Raw genomic sequence first — 20,435 nt, 5'->3', positions numbered from 1 at the left:
TTTACAGTCATTTTTTAAACACCTAATTTCCCCACTAGCCTGTATGTAACACTACTTCAAACAGCTACACACGGTCTCATTTAGTGAATATATGAGGAAGAGGTCTGCATTATGTTTGCTAAAAGAACTAGGATTTCAATTCCATCTGCTGCTGGGTGTGTTTGATTTGTATATTAATTATGCCTGTTTGTAGCTGTAAATTTGCTCCAGATTAGTAGCTGATTGGCTCTGCAGATGGATTCATTACACTGCGTGGCTCCCTTGCACTTTTATAGTTTTCAAACGATTCCATACTTAGGCTTTTTAAACTGCTTTTAATACCTCTCTTATTCAGTGTGAGCTTTCAACCCTGTCTTATGCAGGCAATTTTTTTTTCCCCTTAAGAGAAAACATGTTCCTTTGATTCTTCTCTTCATGGACCCTTTTGGCTGGTGTAACGTCAGCTTTGTCCATGGTGCTACTCTAAAACACAAGACAAAACTGCTTCTTCTCCCAGTCTTACAGGGAAATTCAGCATATTCACATTTAGCATTTGCTACGTGGAATGACTTAAACTAATGGGTTTAGGAATTACACGAGCACTCAGCAGGGCGTATATACATACCCGTTACTGCGCAAACTTTAAATGCTTGTCACGTTGAAATAAAACTCTCCCACATGTGGAACATTTTTGCTCTTGATCACTGAGTTTTCTCCCTGGTTTTCTAAATGCCCAAAAGTTCTGAGCTGTCACCTTTGTAGTTAAGACCTGCGAGATATGCTTGAAAATGCAACACATCTGAAATAAGCTGCATAAAAACCGCCTTTGTGTCTGTGTGTGTGAATGTTTGTGTACACTTAGAAAATAAATGTCGAAGAGGTCAAGCTGATTTCCCTCATATTTTAGGAAAAGAATCACTCTGAGCTGAAAAATTGTATGCCAAGTTTCTGCCTGAAGCAAATTTTTACGATCAAATTAAAAACCTTTGAGACTAAGAGTTTATAATGGAAATACTAACACAGCCTTAACCATGGCAGCACTAGCAGGCACTGCAATAATATTAGGAAAGCTCTCCCTGCCCACAATCTAAACTAAATAAAAAAGATGCCATTTTCTAACATGTACCCCAGGCTAGCAAATAACAATGATTTAATGTACTCGCCCTGTGGTAATATAGTAGCACTGCAAACCTCTGAGCCAATTTTTCTTTTCTTTTCTTTTTTTTTTCTTTTTAAACATATATGCCCCATAGGGAAAGGATTGCAATTTAGCTCTTATTTGTGGATATATCGCTTTCATTTCAACAATTCTTGAAAGCCTTCCTGCTGTCACACGCTACTGTATGAGAGCACCCAACTGAATAAAGACCCACCAGGCTTTTTCAGGAGTTTATTCACAGGTTTGGCTTTGCTTATTGTAGTATGCACCACATTTAAATTAGATGAGGGCTACTGTAAAGCAATAACATTGTCAATGACTGGAATCTCACTTTCCCCTCTAACAGTCTGAAGCAAATTAATGTATTGGTTGTTCATTAACAAGTAAACAGTTTCTGCTACAATGTCAAGGAAAAAGAATGTGTTCATTAATATGAACAATCTTCATCTACAAAGATGATTTACACAATGCATGTCATGAGATAGCTTTCCCCTAACTAGTACACTACCAAACTGAAAAGCTGATTCTTAGGACTTTCTTGAAATTACAATATTGTTTGTTTACCAATAAGAAAGACAGTCTCAGTCACCTATGCCACCATTGTAAGCTCTATAGTAAGTACTTAAAAAAAGAGATTTCTGGAATCACTTGTGGAATTAATAAAATTGATAACTACAGACTTACACTGCATCAATGATACATATTATTCCTGTGATAAGTTAAGCTAAAAATAAGATTAATTTGGTTATAGAAATTCCTTAAACAACAACACTTAAATTATTTCAAACTTGAAATTTTTCAAGAATTTTCTGAAAAAATCAGCAAACACTGGCTAAAAAAGCAAAGCAGTTTGGATACACCAATGTAATCAGCATGCCTAGTGCTTTTCTGTTAACCCTCTGAGTAGAACCATAGTATTCTGGATTTTTTTGTACACTAATGCTATGAAAATTGTAACTTACAGAAATATTAATTTATATGTCATGACTTAATAAAGCATGTCCTAAATATATTTGGGCTAGGCACCGCATCTAGTGAGCAATTCATCCATCCTAGAATTTTAATTATCCACTTTATCGACTAGAGAAGCCAGTCTCTAGCAACTATAAGGGAGGTTTAGATGATTGCCCTAGATTAGATGCTTAACTCTTAGATGGATACATCTAGATGAGACAACGCCCAGCTCAGCACCCTTTAACTAATCCTCTGCTATCACCTATCAGTACTACATTTTCACATCAAAGTTTGCTTACTGCATGTAAGCCCACTAGAATATTGCACTTAGGTTGGAGTCCGTGTTATCTCCACTTACATTTAATTGAGAGGAATTAAGCTGGCAGTGGCCCTGTTCTACTCTCCTGTTAACACTAAGATCACACTGTCAGGCATCTCCAGAGACCAAATATTCGATGACCTGAATCACCCATTGGAAGTGTTCCTCTCCATCTCCTTGGTGACAGACGGTGCCTACCACGACTGCCACCCGTCTCAGCTCACTACGCAGGCTTGGTGGGAGGAAGTTGGCCTCGTATACGTAATAAGCATTAAAAAAAAAATTGTTGTCACATTTAGCACCAATACGATGCAATGATTCAAAAGGGAAATGAGGAAAGATGTCAGAAGGAGTGGTATATATTACAGTAAAATGACCACAGTGTGCTATGTGCTCTCCCAGATTATCACATTAGAAGTAGTCTGTTATCTCCGATTTTCTTTTTTTTTCCACTGGTGTTTCAAGTATTTTTAGGGCCACATATTCTGTCTTCACTTACCCCCTGGAATTCAGAGGTTAGACAAGAAAAAGGGCAGTAGCTGCCAAACAAGCCTGAACCATTATTATTTCCATGAAACCATCCACATATATACATATATATGGTTATATTTAAAAATATATATGGATATATGGATATATTTAAAACCATCATTGCAAACTCTTTTAAAACAGTTTAAATATTCAGATACCTTTCCTTGAAGCCTAAAAAGAGGCTATCAGCAATTTGAAACCCAATCTCTCACAGACCTAAAAATAACTTTAAAAAAATATTTTTATAGTTATGTTCATAAAACATGAATGAAAGATCAGAAACATATAAGACGTTGGGGATGAGTAGGGTTTTCAGGATCTAGGATTATTTTTACATACTTTTTAAGTAGTACAAGATGGTGTAAGATGAAGGAGCCAAACATCTTATTTTAATGATAACCCTGTATTCCAAAGCAAAGCAAAGGTGATAGGAAAATCCCAGATGGGTTTTTCAATAATATTTCTCATGCATAAGGTGAAGCATATTTTTATATTTATTTTTTTCTCCTGACTTCCCTCTCTAATTAAGAAGAATGAACATTGGCTTTTGCTTCAAGACTGCCAAATCTTCCCCAACAGTCAGGGAGCATGTGGTATTAATGGACACTTTTTTATTACCAAATGCATCTCTTGCATTTACATGGCTGAGTTGCATCTCTTCTAAAGGGAAGGCTGTGATATAATGTGAGAAGGGCAATGCTGGAAAAACGTGCCAGATCCCAACCTACTGTAAATTGAGGTAGGTAAGTGGCTTGGCTGAGGGGTTGATCCTATGGAAAAATAACCCCTGCCCTATCCAAATGTTATCAGACTACAACCACTAACATCACAACGGCAGTGGCTGTGCCCTGTCTACCAAAGGTCTTCTCTCTGCAATGCCTCTAGGGTTGGATGGGCACAGTCAAGGATCTGCCACGGACATAGCTCTTTGCCAGAACCTAAAATCCGAGAACTTTTGTATGGCAGTTCCTTTATCCCTTCACCTCTTGCCCCTGTGGAGTTCTCCAACAAGACACCTATTTGGTTCACTTGGGTTACTCAGGTTCCAGACAGGAGTAACCGAGGCCGTGCGCAGGGCTCCTGCCCATGGACGTACGTTCAGAGATCAGTCTCCTGATGACTTCGCGCGAGATTCGTTCTACTGAACTCATAATCTGCATTTTGGTGCCTGAGGTAAGCTTCCACCAGCAGTTCCTTCTACAGTCAATGGAGTGAGAGCAATAGGTGAACCAAAGCATGAGTCCTGCCTAAAATGCGTGCCCACGGCAGGTGAGATGAACCAAACCTGGAAATGCTCGTCTCTCTGTATTACCAAGGAAGTCTGGAGACCTAGTTTCAACTAAATGTCTCATTTCTAGATTATTAACATTGGGTGAATTTAAAAGCATTATGTATGAAATACTTGTACCACTTGTGTGAAGATTCACAAGATGAAATTCCTGTATTCAAAATCTTCAGAGCTTTTAATATATAAATTTTCATGACTAAGGCAATCAAAGCAGCACTTTAAAGGATGGAGGAACAAAAGAATTTCAATGTTTTTGAAATACAGTTCAAACAATACTTCCAACTAGAAATACAAAAGAGCATTATGCTAGCTCCAACAAGCTGCAGGTACACATTTGCTGCCACAACTGCTCGTAGGGACAGTTCCATCAGCAAACACAACTCAGAATGGAACTGTGGGCAGCTTGCCCTGTCCCTCCAAAATTTATTTATACTTCCCAGCAAGATCAAAAAAGTCTGCATATCTTTTTGGGCAGCATATTGATATTTCTAGCTGTATGATATGAAAGAAAAAGGGAGAAAGAAATAGAGAAAAAGGGCAAGGGGGGAGAGAGAGAGGGGAAAACACACTTACGTGACTTTTTAAAAACACTGTAAGAAAATTTTAACTTTAGAGGAGGAAACTTCCATTTTACATGAGTAATAAGAGGAAGTATAAATTTCACAATGTTGTTTTTTTATTTTAGAATAGGGTTTTGGAAGTTGCCTTTTTCATTCAAGTGAAATTCTGAGTGATTTTATAATAATTTTTCTTTCAAATTATCACATCTGAAGCAAAAGCCTACAAAGTGTAATATTTCTGTGGAAGCCAACTTTCGGATAAAGGTTAAATAAAATGCTATAATGCTGTGTTGAGCTTTTAACAAACCAGAAATATGTATACTCTGTGTAAATGCCCATTTTATTAAATATTACAAATAGAACTGGTGAATCATTTTTAGTTTCTCCATTCTAAGACAAAACTTTCGCTAATTCAGTCTAGGCTTTACATATATATTAAATGACTTGCATTTGCCCCAGTTTAGAAGTACTCTAGCTATTTTAAGGGTAATTCTCATCAATGTTAATCTTTAAAAGTGACTCTCCCGGAATAACCAGGTCACGCTGAGAGGATGCCTATACATTTCTGAATGTGAGGCAAAGGAACCAGCAACTTCTCAACTAGATCATTATGTACCATTACATGACAGAACTTGTCCTCAAGCCATTTCCCAAGACTCTGCATTGTCATTAGCAGCAAACGATATGGAAGCAACCTTTTGTGGCCATCATCATGTCATCCTCTGTAAACTATGAGGCTGCCCTAAACTGAATTTCCCATTTAGCCTGCGCAATATCCTCCAACAAGAGTCACTCCCTCTGGAAGTACAATGCAGGTTTAGAACGAGCTGCTGTAGAAGATACTGTTTGTTTAATTTTATTTTCATTTTTAAAGCCTATATTTGTAACCCCTAAGCAATAGTGCATTAGATATTGTTTTGGCCACAAACAGGCAAGGAACTTTAGGGTACTATAAAAGATATGTGCGTATAAAAGCAAAAAAGCCAGAATAAAGCCCTAATGTGGGTTGTCAAGATTTAAGCTGATCATTTACTCAGAGGGTTAACATGTGCTAAAATTACATACTGCAGTTCCTAGCTTCACTGATGAAAACATTCACTGCTTCTATCTTTAAATAAAAAAGCAAAATAGCCTTAACCCTTTGAGGATCGTATTAGCAGCAAGTTGCAATCTAAACAGAGAACAAGTATTCCAATCAATTCGGAAATTATTCTTACAAAGATTCTGTGAGCACCCTTTTGTGTTCCACCATCCCAGCGTTTACTGCCGGATAGATCAGCTGTAATCACTTCACACAGCTCTGAAGGATTTTCAGGATCTCAAAGGGTTAAAGCCAAGACTTTTGAGTAAAAGTGTTTTATTAAAAGGGTGAGTTAGGTGAGCGAACAGTCTCGGATGAACTTGGTGAATAGTCTTCCGATTCGGAGTTGAGTTCAGGTGGAGCTTGCTGTGCCTTATAACGTCCCCTCACATCCTGGTTGCGTCTTCGTCGGAAAACCTGCCTCTCCTTATCAAGAGCGGTGGTCTGGCAGGGGCATAAAATAAGAATAAATGAAATTAGGCTGTGTGTGAAATGCAAAGCTAATGAAAACCATGCGTTTTTATGTGGCCTGCAAATACCAGGGATAATAAATGTTCAGACCAAATTAAACCTGTTCTGTCTCAGTCAGGTCTGAAAGGGTGAGCCCACAACATAGCTAAATGCTTTAAAAGGTGCATTTCCCAAATCTTAAGAGGTAGCGTGACATCATCCAGCAGATACAGTACCATATATATGGATGCCATATGTTCTACTTCTGGATGCTATTAATTTCATCCTTTAATAGATTCAAATTTCAAGCCAGATACCAACTGACCTTCCCCCCACCCTTCTCAAAGTATAAATCTGTTTCTACAGGCAAGGCAGAGATGTACGCTTGTCTTTGATTTGACCTAATGAAGGCTGATACACACTCACCCATGTTCAAGTCAGTGCAATCGGCTAACAAAGATGGATTGTGATGAAGTTGTCAGACAAGAGAGAAAACCAAACACCGAAGGGAGCTAGCCCAGCTCTTTGACACCTCCTCATGCCGCTCAATGGATGTTCTTAGGGAGAACGCTGAAGAGCTCTGACGGAAAGACCCGTTTAGCCTGACCACCCTGTCTCCTCCCGTTAACCAAGGTCTAGTGAATGAAATACTCTGCTGATTTTATCTAGGTCTATCTAGAGTATCTAGGACTGGGAAAGAAGAACGTTTACTTGACGGGCTTCATTTTTTGATCAGTTTCTGCCACTATTGAGAATGCAAGTCTTAATAAGATGGCTGTAACTTCTAGCCACATTTTTTTTTCTGCTTTTCTGGCACATTTACAAGGTGAAACTGCAACCCAGGTAAGGGCAGCCCAAGTCTGACTAACGATTTCAAGCATGGGACTGGGTTTCGCTGTTTTCTCGATTATGGGGTATTAAACTGCAGTCCCTGAAATCGCTGTAAAATTACAAGTTCAGCAGGATGGCCTTGATTCAGCAAGAGCACTTTGACACATAGTTAACTGCCTTATGAAGCAGGGCTGCCTTCTTAAAACATGGCCCGCAATTTTTTTGGAAAAAGCAAAACGGGGAAAGGCAGGTGGCTAGTAAGATGACATACAAATTGCAAACAAATAGCTGATCATGGCACTGGAGGCAAAGATAACTTTGAGAACTGAATAGGTTTAACTGCTAAGGCTTGTAAAATTTGTCCCTAGTATGAAAATCTCCTTTTAAAAGAATGCAGCCAAAAGGTTATTCTGCTTCAAAGGATTTATTGTTTTCTCTTGAGATATACATGACTGATTTCTCTGGAAAATTTACCAGTTATAGTGTGAGCCTCATAGGAGAGCAGAGATGTATTTATAGCCAACATATTTTTGAGAACAAAATGAAAACTAAATCCATCATGCTGGTGCAGAATAGCATTATAGCAATCCATGCTCTAAAATAATGCAATCAGCATTCAATAATGATGTAACGGAGACAGAAAGATGGACAAGAGTACAGAGCTACTATAGCAAATGGATTTAGTTAGGCTAAATTGCTGAACTATTATTTTTGTGTCTAGAACCTATGTAGCACTACTTTAAAGGGGTAAAATAATTAACTTAGATAAGTTCATCCCCGTATTTTAAATAATAATTGCTACAAAATCCATCACTTCTCATCTGCTGAGAATTTCTTTGTTTACTGCTAATCTTTTGGTTAAGAGCTCTAATTAGTATTTTCAATGCCTTTTACGTTTCTTAGCCTTGAACCAATTCAGTTTTTGATTATTTTTTAATGTGAAACAGAAGAATACCTAAATCTTTTACACACAACGAATATACTGCATACAGTATGTAATTCTGTGTGAAAATTGAAAAGAATGGCATATATTACCATTCTATAAAATACAGATTTCCATTTAAAAAAATTTTTATGCTTACAGGAAATAAGCATTTACTTAAAGTTTAAACCACATCACATCATCCTGTGGTAATAGATACTCTCCTCTGAGAAAGTTAAACATTTCTGGTCAAATAAATTAAAATACTTGTATTAAATTCAACATTTATTTTTAAAACCTGCTACATGAGAATGGTAAATGTGTATGTAAAAACTGAAGGTATTTAAAATTAGATAAGTTACACAGAAGAGAATACTCTTGAATAAAAGACTGTTCTTGAAATTTAGCCTAGGATATTGCTTCTTTTAAGGGATGAAATGCTAAAATTGCAAAACTAGTTAGATAATTAAATATCAGGACATCTTTTTAAAGACATCTTTAAAAAATAAGCCCCAAGATACTAGTTTTCTACTGTTGTTGGGGAAGCTTTGGGGGCTTTTGTTTAAATGTATTTGTTTAAATATACATAAAGGCACTTCCTGCCTCAATAATAAAAAATGTTAAGCAAAAAACCCCCGATGATCTTACTTAATCCAGCACCTTATGCTGTAGTTTGCAGGAGGAAATATTTCTGGCTGCCTAACCCTTCAGAAACTTCCTGAGGTATTTTGAAACTATGTTTTTCTTTACATTTTTATCCAAAGTCTCCCCTCAATTTGATCTAATCAGTCTTTGTAAAGACATGCTTGTAGACTCAGGGGCATTATTGTGGTTACTCTCCTGGGCTGAGAGACATTCAGAGCTTTTCTCACCCAAAGAGCTTATTGAATAAAAATGTAAAAAGTCACAGAGAGCCAAAGAAGGGAGTATTTATCTAGCGAAAGCAAAAATACACAGGTCATATTCTAGTGTTTAACATGTCAGAACCACAAAATGGGTCACCTCTGGCCACAGACAGAGCACTCACAAGCCCTACAGAACTTGCAAGACCGGGCTTATTCCGCCCAATATTATGATGACATTTTGCACTTCCAGTGTCTAATACCCTGCCAGACGGTATTGCCACTCTGCATTCTGCACAAATGCTACTTCACTTAATGAAGTCACGGTTATTTTTTACCTCTAAAGAATTTCAAAATATGATAGATTAATGCTTTGGAATGCAGGGGAGATGGTAAGATACATTTGAGTATTGACTGCACGTGTTTTGTAAGTGCAATTTTCACCTACTGTACCCTCTTGTGCACGTGGGCATATTCCAAAAAATCAGCTTTTTCATTATTATCATTACTGTTTTAGTAACAAAGGTCTCTTATATACATTGTCTCAGTTTAATAAATGTATTATTTCATCTACAATTCAGCTAGGTTGTTCGCTGGTGCATGAACCAGTCCATTATGGATTTCCAGGGCATTTCTACTTTAAGCTACTCTTTCAATAAGTAATAAGAGGATCTGAAGTGCGCTTATGCTTCACAGGGCTGCAAATCCCAGATTTTCATTATCACATTTTGACTTTTTTTCTTCCTGGCTCGAGGTGAGAGAGTGAGAACTTGGAGCACTATATGATAGTAATGGCAACTAAAGTGTAAGGATAGTGTTCTTATTTAAGATATGTGGCTGTCCTCCTACAATCCATACGAGGAAATGTAGAGCTTCTTATCCAGCAGCAGATAAGTGGATTGCCTCTAATAGTTTGGTGCTGATGGGTCTGAAGCACTTCATTAAGCACTAATGTATTTTGCATCAGCATTTAGTAATCCTGACACCCAGTACCAAATGGTTAACAAGCCATTTTTGGAAATGCATTTAATTTGAAGTAATGGAGCATCATTTTAAAATCATTGTTTCTGTCACCTATATACTAAGGTGCGGTTAGCATTCTTCCAGGATTTTCCATAGGGAGTGCCTTCATCCTGATTTCTGCCTCTTGATGTTGCAGGACTCCTGAGCCATACAAATTAATTTTTTATCTTGGAAAATGTTGAACTCTCTGTTTATGGACAGACATTCAAAAACTACAACTGCTTTGATATATATGTTGGATTTGCAGTGGGAAGCACCTTATTTTAGCTGTGTGGTGATATTTTCTGTCAGGTCAGTAATTACTGGATTGAAGTAACTGCATTTTATGAATGCGAGCAGTGACTGTTTTTCTTTTCACTTGTCTTAATTTACTGCTGGCCACCAAATATAGATATATATTCATTTCATTAATAAAAGAACATTATTGTGCATTTTGCCTCTTAGCCCATCCATTATTCATACCAGCCAGGAGACTGAACTGGGGATGCAGCTGTTCACGCATTAATCCAAGAAACCCTTCCCTTCACTCGCTTTCATTCTGCAGGAGCATATTTGCAATTTGTTTGCAATTTTCATGATGCTTTGTTTAGTGTGTGGAATTACATGGACATACGTATTGAAATACTGGTATTTTTCTTCCAGTGCATTCTTTTATATACACGTATGTGTATGCACATATTTAAATGTTCACAGCTAGGTATTTTTATCTTATTTCCTTAAGCTTCTGGCTAGTGACCTCGATATGTTGAGATATGTAAAGGCAGGTTTCCTTACTGTAAGAACAACCATTAAACAATGCTCGTGGCTCGAGCCAGGCAGCCCTTCAGTCTGACCTTTTTTTATTTTTTCCATGGGTTTCTCAGGTTATATATATATATAAATATATATATATATATCTGTGTGTGATTGATTCATGATTCAAGACACTTTTCGGAGAGTACTTCAAACTTAGCAATGCACCTCAGTCCAGGAGTGAAAGACACATGTTATTTTTAGCCCCTCAGGCACAAGCTATAACTAAGTCAAGTTACACGGTGATTTGGAGACGTGCAAATGACCACATCGAGGGGACAAATTAATCGAGTGGATTTGAACCTAGACCTCCAAATACAAAAGGCCAGTGCTTTAGTGCACCATGTAACTTCTGGCATGAAATTTAGCTACAATGAAACTAAAAAAGAAAGAAAACCAAATCAATTTCATGTATGCTTTGTACTGTATTGGTGAGTGAATACAAAGACAAGTATTCTACACATATAACTGCTGAATTCATATTGCTATATTTAAGTTTGTGTTTACTCTTTGACATCCCCCCTTTTTAGAGACACGATTCCTCAGCTGGTTTCAATTACACGTGGAAGAGACTTAGTGCCAAGTTGTTTGCATGGGTGAATTTTATTTATAGTTTGTAAATCAGTTGTGGTCTTCTTAGTCAAAGAGCAGGAGAAGAGATTTTAAATGAGTTTAGATGTTTGCCTATTTTTACCAATATTCAGTTTACAAAGGGTTTTATGGTATTAAAAATGGCACTTTACAGATAGCAAGCCTGATTCCCAACTTCCTTGTCCCATTGCCAAGATGTCTGGCTGTAACTTTTGACTTGAAAGTGTATTGTATCCACTTGGGACAGGTGTAAGTAACCCGACAGATGCAAAGTAATGGGAATTAGGAACCAAACACAGAGGATGGAACTACGGGTTTTCAAATGAGCTGGTCCGATACTTTTTAAACTGTGACAGTTAAGAACTGTATTTTAAAAATCCAGTATTTTATGAATTCGGTATTGACTGGATTGATGATTTCATTAAGCATTCAATGTAACTCATCTCCTTGCTATTGTCATTACATAGATAAGATCATTAATGACTTTTCCATACATTTCCTGGGTTTTATTTTGCTCCTTTAGCTTTTATATAGTGTCTGTAGATATCTAGAAAATAACATACGCTAACATTTTATACTAATCTTGGTTTTAATACTACATATACTAATTTTTTCTACTAATATTTTACATTAGATACAACCACTCTGGTGCTCCCTTGGTATTCTGAATCAGCCCAGAGAAGGCAGAAAATTCAGGCCATTCTGTCAGTAGCAGATTAAAATAATGTTAAGATTAAGACATAAACCAGAACCAGTAAGGAAATTCAGGGTCGAAGAAAACATTGGTAAGTTATGCAAAGTATTGCCTTCAAAATGTGCTGCCATTAGGAGGAACAGGTAAAGCACCTGAAGAAGGCTATGGACCAAACACTGCAACACTTGGGGCTGAAGAGAAGGCTTGAAATACTTTCACTCTTAATATTCTGGCTCAGTTACAATAAAGCCAGAAAACTGGAGTCACACAAACTGTTAAAAGCCTCAGTTAAGTACATCTTCAAGAAAAGTTCCTTATAAGAAAGTAAATCTATCAGTTATGATATATCTGAAGGACAATGCGGGTGTCGTTTGGATTTGTTGTAGTCACTGTTGCTAAGTTCCAGTAGAGGGAAATTATAAAAGATGAATGCCTTGGCTTTAACCCTTTTACAAAGAGATCTATCAGAGAATGGGCTGCCTTTGGAGAAAAGAAAAAGAAATCCCAAATAATAGTACCTCTGCTTAGAGATGGGTGACCTTGGCTGTCTTCAACTTGAGTTGACATTGGTAATCTGGGGTGAATGAAGATGTGATTGCACCACCGGCATTAATTACCCAACCGCACCAAGGCTGGCTTTCCTAGCTATCAAGAACAACCAACGTTTCACCAGCCTTGGGGCAGTGCAGACTGCAGGGCTTTAACTGGGACCTCCCGGTCTCATCCCTACTGACGCTGCTTTGGCCTCTTCTGCACTTCAGACTGCAGGGCTGACGTCCCAACAGCATTAGGTGGGCTGCTTTTAAAACGTCTATCAGTCTGGGGTCCAAATGATTTTACTGATTTGGCCCCTGTGTTTTTTCTGTTCCTCATATTCAAGGAACACTGTAAGATTTTCCAGGCCTTATATCTCATACCTGCTACAATAACTATTACTGTACATGAGGTTTGTTGTATTCTAGTATCTCAAAAAAGTCATGTCACTTTTGCACATAATATCCTACTGAAAGGGAATAAGACAGGATGCAGAATGACTGCTCAGAAAATTAGGACTTTGAGGCACTTTGAATAGGGAAGTCTTTTACGCATAGAAAGGAAAGTGTTTTCCGGCTGATTGAAGGGGGAAATAGTGCCATTTAAAAAGATATTTTAGAAGACTGCTAGAAACTAGGGATGAAAACGATCAAAGGAGTGGAGAAAAAATGAATAGTTTAACACTAACAAAGGGAGCATTACATTTTCCTTGGGACCTGTTTTCATTTTTCCTTGTACTTTTGAATTCAGGTTAATTTTCATGGGCCTGTGACAAATTAACTGTTTTATAGATGGGAATTGATGAACCTTTTCATATGCTTTGCATTTGCCCTACTAAAAAGTAAACACTTGCTCCATCGAAATGGTCTTATTTAGACTGAAATGTTGGTCACTACAGCAGTTGCTTGTTTCTTGGAGATGAAAGAGGACCAAACACAGGGCAGTGCTTGTTCAGAGGTACCCCCTGTTACAGCATTTCCTAATTAAGCATCTACACCTAGGAGCCCTGCTCTCCCAATTTGCCTTTCCACACTAGGTGCCCTGTTTAGAAAGCACTAATTACAAACATTGTTGTTACTGCCCCCAGCTGGAAAACAGAGCAGTTTATGTATGAATAAGGGAGATTATCGCCCATCTGCTCTAGCCCATTATTCAGGGATGTGTCATTTTGTATGCTGATGGCAGCCATTACTAGTGCTTCAGTCAAATGGCCTTTTTTTTTTTTTTTTTTTTTTTTTTAGCGTTTATTTATTTACCAAGTTGCAGAATTAGTCCTCCCCCCCTACTTTCTCAAAATGCATATGGTTTGTTTCAAAATCTGGGCTATGCAGTTAAACTGAGTCAAGGCCAGTCTGAGAGGGGATGCTCGCTTTTATCACAGGCTCCTCTTTCTGGTGGTCTGCTCCCCCTGAAGCTGGGGTTTTAAAAGATCCAAGCATTGTGTGTAGCAAATGGAAAGACAGTTTTTTGGTTGGGTTTTTTTTTTGCATAAAATAGAAATAGTAAAGCAGAGAAGGAGTGTAAACTGATCATGGATAGCAATTAAACTGCAGGAAGACAAATAAAGCTCATGGGCGCTTTCCCCCATTTTACAGAGGAGGCATTAAATTTGCAACTATTTGACAAAGTCCTGCTTGACACAAAATGCCATCTCTCCTTCGTAAGCAGAAAAGAAAAATTCCTCTAATACTGTCAAACCCACACTCAGTTAAAGCTGGGCACTCAGGCCCCATTCTCCCCTTCCCCAAAACCAAAAAGCACAGATGCCGTGCTGCCGGCTCTCGGCCGTGTCACAGGGCTGGAACCTATGAAGCAGGATCCCAAGTGACAAGATAAACCAAGCAGGTTTTGCTACGTCCTCGCAGGTCGATGTAGGCTTAAAGCCACCAACGCAAGAGCGATAGGCTGGAATTAGAAGTACTGCTGCACGCTTGAGCCCTGGGAGTGAAAGAGTTTCTCAATTCTCGCTAGCCAGCGTTCAGCTGATGGATGGGAACTACTTTTCTACTTTTTGCCTGAAAAATAGGATTATCTTTGTTTTTCCTTACCCCAGAACATCCATATCAGTATCTACTTAACCCTCAGCGTGCGCTCAGGGGACTGCCAGGTTTTACGGAACCCGTGCTGTAGCCCGATCCATGCACTCAGTGAAATGATCCAGGGTGGGAGTTCTACTTTACTGCAAACACTCGCAGTGACCATCTCTGCTGTTTCACTAACGTGATTAATTTGCTGAGTTTTTCCAAATACCTCACAGACGAGCTTTTAAACACTGCAGTGTTAGAAAGCGCAGGTTTTGCAAGAAACTTACAAAAATTTCTCCAGCTATCAAAACGCGGGTCTTGTGAGTAATAAGAAGGAAAAAAGCCAGCAAATAACCACTTGATGGGAATTCCAGGGCTCTGGATTGATTGAGGAGGTGCGCGGGCCTCACGTGGGCTATCAGACCTGGATCCCTCCTTGCCCCCACTCCAGAATAACCCCCTCCCGCCCAGAGACCCATTTTATCATACAGGTTAAGCCAGCTAACGACAACCCTGGCACAGTTACACGATGAAGAAAAATATATTCAAAAGACTCATGCAATATTTAAAAAAATCAAATCAAAATAAATAGGTATCGGAAGGGTTTTAAAAAGAAAAGAGAAAGAATGCATTGTTAGAAACACAAGCTTACCAGCACATACAATGCATTGTATTTCATTGAACTTGGGAGAGTTTCTACGGACCGTGTTATATAAATGCATTGTTCAATCTAAGGTAAGGATTGTGTTTAGTGGGTTTAAAATGACAGTATATAGCTCCACATCTCGCATGGAAAAAGAAGAAAATATATGCTGAGAGCCTGTTGCTGCTCCGTGTGTTTCAAACCAGGAGCGCAGGGGAAGCAGATGCCTTAACAAGCAATAGGGAGGGGGAGGGTGCGTACTTCAGCATATCTAGTAGATTTTCTATATACACTGTCCTTTTAACTACAGGGGAAATCGATACTGAGCATGTGCGATGAAGAGAAAGCTGGCGATGTGGGTGTGAGGGATGGGTGAAGAAAGGGAATGAGGGGGTGTGGCATCTCAATCAAGATTAAAACGAAACTGATAAAGCAGCATATGGACCGGATAACAAATCAAAAAGCATGTTTATCCACTGAAGGAACTGGTTAATGGAGACTGCCAGCACGTTGCCATGGAAACACTGACTGTTGGCGCTGCACCATCTCATACCTTATCCAATACATTCCTGGTTGTTGGTAGTAGTCCAAAGACCCTGATCTCTTGATGGTAAACCCGTGGTCCAGCTGAGCAGAGAGAAACGGGGCAACTCAGTGGATCGACATTAGGCTAAAGAATTCAGACTCCAGAGCAAGCTGTTCCTTATTTAGTGCATATTTACTGTTTTCACTTTCAGAAGGCACTTATCTAACATCCTAAAGCTACGTACCAGAGACGAAAAAGAAAAAAAAAGTAAAGAAATAAAAGAAGAAAAAGATACTAACTCTAGATTCGGTCTTGCTAAATTAGAAGCCAATTTATTCAAGCTAAAATGGAGTTTGTGAAATAGGTTACTTAATGCATAATGCATTCATTTGAAAGTCTGACAAATATCTTGTTACCTCCAAAGACAGAAGTGCCCTTTTAAGTTGCACATACCAGTAATGGAAAATTATCTTTTGCAATTAAACTGAGAGGTTTAATAATTTAAAAAAAAAAAATGCAGTGCAACCATCACAAGGAGCAGGCTAGACAGACTACACAAGGCTTAAATTAGACTGCTTCATAATCATGGAATGTGTAAAGATGAAAAGAATCAGGTTTTGATACCCCATCAATCATGGTAATTCATTTCTAAAAATGCGTTAACCTTGGAGAGTAGGACTACTCAGAGCCATGAATAACATTGTTTATCATTTCAGCTTACACCTCATGCTCAAAAAGATAACAGTACAAAACTATTCAGTTTAAAATTGCACCAATTAAAGTCAAAATGGAAATGAACTTAACATTGTGTCCAGGAAAGTGTGCTCGTGATATTACTTAAGGAATACAGATCTTTTAAGTTTAGTTTATCATTAGCAGAATCATGTGCATAGGAACAAAGAAAATGTGTTGTTTTCTCTAAGCCTTCTGTGCTGCACTAACAGACGGTGGAGACATCATTTAGCCGAGTTAAATAAAATTTTAGGGGAAAATATCTTGAGGGAGACACTCTGCCTGCTTTAGAATTGTTAGTTGCGATGATTTTCACATTTTGCCCTATAAAGAGAAAAGGCCATTTTGTGCTTCAATAACAGCGTGGCATATATTTCCAATACTGATGACAGTTTCTAATTTTAAATTCAGAAAAGCAGTTCAACACATTTCCAGTTACCAACCACTTCAAGGGTAGCTAGGAGCTAACTGCAAATTTAAATTTTTCTTGATGACTCCCCTGCAAGTGTGGAATTTAATAATTTATTCCATTTTGTTAAAACAATGCCGCTTTCATCTTATTTAGAATTATTTAAAGGACGTTTCCTGTTTAAAACCATGAGAACCTTGTACCTAGAGTTAATTTTCTGTTGGCTTAACTACACTGGTCTACTATTGCCATCTACTGGCTTCCTAGTACGCTGCACATAAAATACACAAAAGGGATGTCTTCAAAAGCAGATAAAAAATATTGCCCTCCAAGCTAATAGCTAAAAAGTAATGTAGAGAAAATGGGGAGAGTTGCTTCCTAACACGAGCCGAACCAATTTCGTGGGTGTGGAAATCCTGCCATGAGAAAGCCGGCGGTGGACAATGATCCCCGGACAACACAGACAAGAGATGGGAAGTGACAGCAGAGGCACGGGTTCATCTTTAAGCCAAGCAAAACTCACAGACTAAACTTGGCTTCTCTTCCACACCGCCCAAGAAATCCCGCCGCTAAAAATGCCACTGTGGCATTTGTAATTTTATTTTAAAATCTGCAGAACGCAGGGCAACGACCCACCCAGAAGATTATCATTAGTCTTCTCCTCTGTCTTAACAAAAATACGAGCACAAAAGTGACAACATACAGGCAAAGCTTTAACACTTCAGACAAGAACACAAACTAAACAATGCTGGGTTCATACAAGGAATTACAGCGCACCTCTGCATTGCAGAAGCATTCTTAAAAAATGATTTTGGCTCCTGGTCACTTTAGCCACTGTCACTAAAGCCCAGAGGGTACGGCCACAGGGTACTGTTTTGTGGCCAGAGGTAAAAAAAAAGGGATGACATCCCTGCAGAAGTGAAGGGAAAAATCTATCCCCAAATTTTAACAATACTATTTAGTAAAAGTCTGGGTTTATGTTTTTACTGCAGTATCTTTTATAAACACCATCATGGAACTACAAAATACTGTTCCTATTGGAAAGCTGTATGAGAAACCAGATCCTGCAAATATTTTGGCACATGCTTAACAGTACCGCGGCCATTCTGACACAGAGCGGAGGGGCACCAGCCCAGCTCCTGTCCGCTCCAGAGAGCGGTAGTCAGTGCCTACGACAAGAGTTTAAGAACAGGGCAAGTCAAGTGATCTTTCTCCTACATACTCTCCCATCTGCAAGCAGTGGTTTTTAGGGACTTGTTAATTCTCTTGCTGCTTTAAAAGCTAGCTCTCCAATTAAAATTTTGCTGGCAAAGCTATGTTCGTTTAAGGGAATTTTTTCCCAGCTGACATAGTTATGCTGGCAGAACTTTTAATGATGTATTAATGTATCAACAGAAAAGTCTCTTTGCCTGCATAGTTAATTTTGTTTGAGGAAATATCTTCTGCTACGTCAGCAAAGGAACTACTTTGCTAGGCATACACAACACATTCGTTATCGTAGTTTGTCCAAACTGACAAATCCTTTCAAACGTGGACAAACTTGAAGTCTGGATACACGCATGAGAACTTGTAGGATGTCTCTGCCCTGAATGGTCGGAGACGACTTTTACTGAGGATTACCACATCAGCAAAGCAGACGTAAGTCTGAACCAAAGGAGTCAATAAAATGTACCTGGACATGGCTGAAGGACACAGTAGCCACAGTAGACTTATGTAAAATACACGTGGCTTCAAACATCCTCCCAGTCAAGCTGACCGCAAACACATCTTTAGGAACTCAGTTTTCATATTATAGTTTTAATTGGTGCATATGATAAATACTGCTTGAGATCTTTGAGGTGTGTTACTTCTTACCACCAAAGAAAACAGGCATATAATATCATACCAGTGTGAGGACAAATTAAGAACTAAATACCACAGATCAGCTATCTCTGTACACAAACAGAGTTACAAAACTCAAAATAATGCTAATATTTATCTTTTATACTATTAAGTAAGCTATATAGATATATGCACATATTAACACATTTTCACAAACACACATGCAGACACAGATGTGTTATATAATATATAGAAGGCATCTCTATATTATATACACAAGCACTCTCTCAAAAAGTTACAGTAAACATACAGGCAGGCACAATAAACCAGTATTTTTTTAGAAAATACACTTAGTGCACATCTTTAGTGCTGAACAATATGTTACAGCATCTGTACATACTTTGAAAGTTCTAAATGTAGAGCAGTCTTTGTTAATAAGATTTACTTCTATGATATTTGAGATTGCACAGTTAAAGGAAGACTCCCAAACATAAAACCCTGATGACATCCATGTCAAATGTATATTAAGTATGCTTTCAAATGCAGAAACTACTATTACAGGCTTTGTTGTTTTGCTTTTGGCTTTATTTTACTTATTAAATTAGTTTTGAAGAAAATAAAGGTAATTTATTCTTAAAATCAAAATTACCTAGCTTTCTGGAACATTACCAAAACACTAAAAAGGTCTATACTTCCCCACCTCTTCCAAGTTTTTAGAAAATAATTGACACAAGCTAATCAAACCACCTTCTGAATTCTGTAAAAATATTCTAAACATTCCTACTTTATAGGCCAAGTTGCAGGGTTAATCGTGCCAAAGTATGATGTTCACCCATAGAGATGATCACTAAAAATAATCTGTTAAATTTCCAAACACTAAAAAATAAATAAAAGCCATTAAAAATATAATTAAGCATATTCTTTTTTTTTTTTCTAATGTATAAAGTTTTGCAGTGGAAAGATTCACTACAGTGCCTTTTTCATTACTCAAGTGTCAAACTGCTGTAAACAATTCCTAGGCAGAGCAGCTGGGGCAAAGAAAAAAAAGAGGAGGGTGGGGAAATTAAAAACATAAAGGAGGCGAGGGATGGATGAGGACAGAGGCATCATTTCTCGCTTTTAAGCTTTGAAGTCATTAGCATGGAGGATCTGAGCAGTAATTCTCATGGACAAGCGTGCTGGCAGTCCATTCGAAAGGAACACGGTTTCAGCTAGTCTATACAGAACATACCTGCATTTCAGATGAGCAATGGGTATGTGATGTTTTAGTTGTGGGAGAGCTGTTGCAGTATTATTGCTTAAAAATGAAAATAAAGAAATGCTGACTATGTTAGCTGATGACTGAGAAAATCTAGGAAAAGCATGAGGAACAACTTGCTTCCATGTTGAGGACGTTCAGGGTTGGAAAGAGTAAAGAAAAAATATGAGAGAGGCACAGCTTGAAATTTTAAGTACTTATACCAAGTAACTTTGAGAGAGTATCCGTTTTGCTGCACAAACAGTTCACACCTGTGAGCCAGATTGCATGTGCTGAGCTGAGTTTACTTCATGCTGATTTAACTCACCACTGGAGGGGCTGAGCTGAGAAACATGAAAGTGGAAACAGTACAAGAAAGTGTACATGTGCAGTCACACCACCTGCAATTTATGGAAGCTGGGAATGAACACTGAGTAATCTGATATGGGAATGGTTATGTTTAACGTGTCACTTATTTTTAGTGACTATTTGG

The 20,435-nt window shown here is 38.2% G+C and overlaps 1 protein-coding gene across 4 annotated transcripts in view; it reads right to left on the bottom strand.

Moving 5' to 3' along the window:
* Positions 1 to 1,355: 1,355 nt before the first annotated feature.
* The window catches only part of DCLK1 (doublecortin like kinase 1), a 249,989-nt gene continuing 230,909 nt past the window's right edge, over positions 1,356 to 20,435 (bottom strand). For 2 of the 4 annotated variants that reach the window (XM_030042331.2, XM_041118428.1), the window contains 2 exons: positions 15,771 to 15,844; positions 1,356 to 6,315 (listed from right to left, as the gene is read on the bottom strand). In XM_030042331.2, the coding sequence (XP_029898191.1) occupies positions 6,258 to 6,315; positions 15,771 to 15,844 (132 nt within the window). In that variant the 3' untranslated portion in view covers positions 1,356 to 6,257. The remainder of the gene's footprint in view (positions 6,316 to 15,770; positions 15,845 to 20,435) is intronic. The other 2 variants (XM_030042330.2, XM_030042332.2) reach the window with 1 other exon arrangement.

Source organism: Aquila chrysaetos, chromosome 19 (assembly GCF_900496995.4).
Source record: "Aquila chrysaetos chrysaetos chromosome 19, bAquChr1.4, whole genome shotgun sequence".
NCBI classification, from domain to species: Eukaryota; Metazoa; Chordata; class Aves; order Accipitriformes; family Accipitridae; genus Aquila; species Aquila chrysaetos.
The sequence above is the reverse complement of the archived record's forward strand: the minus strand, read 5'-3'. Positions and strand labels throughout refer to the sequence as shown.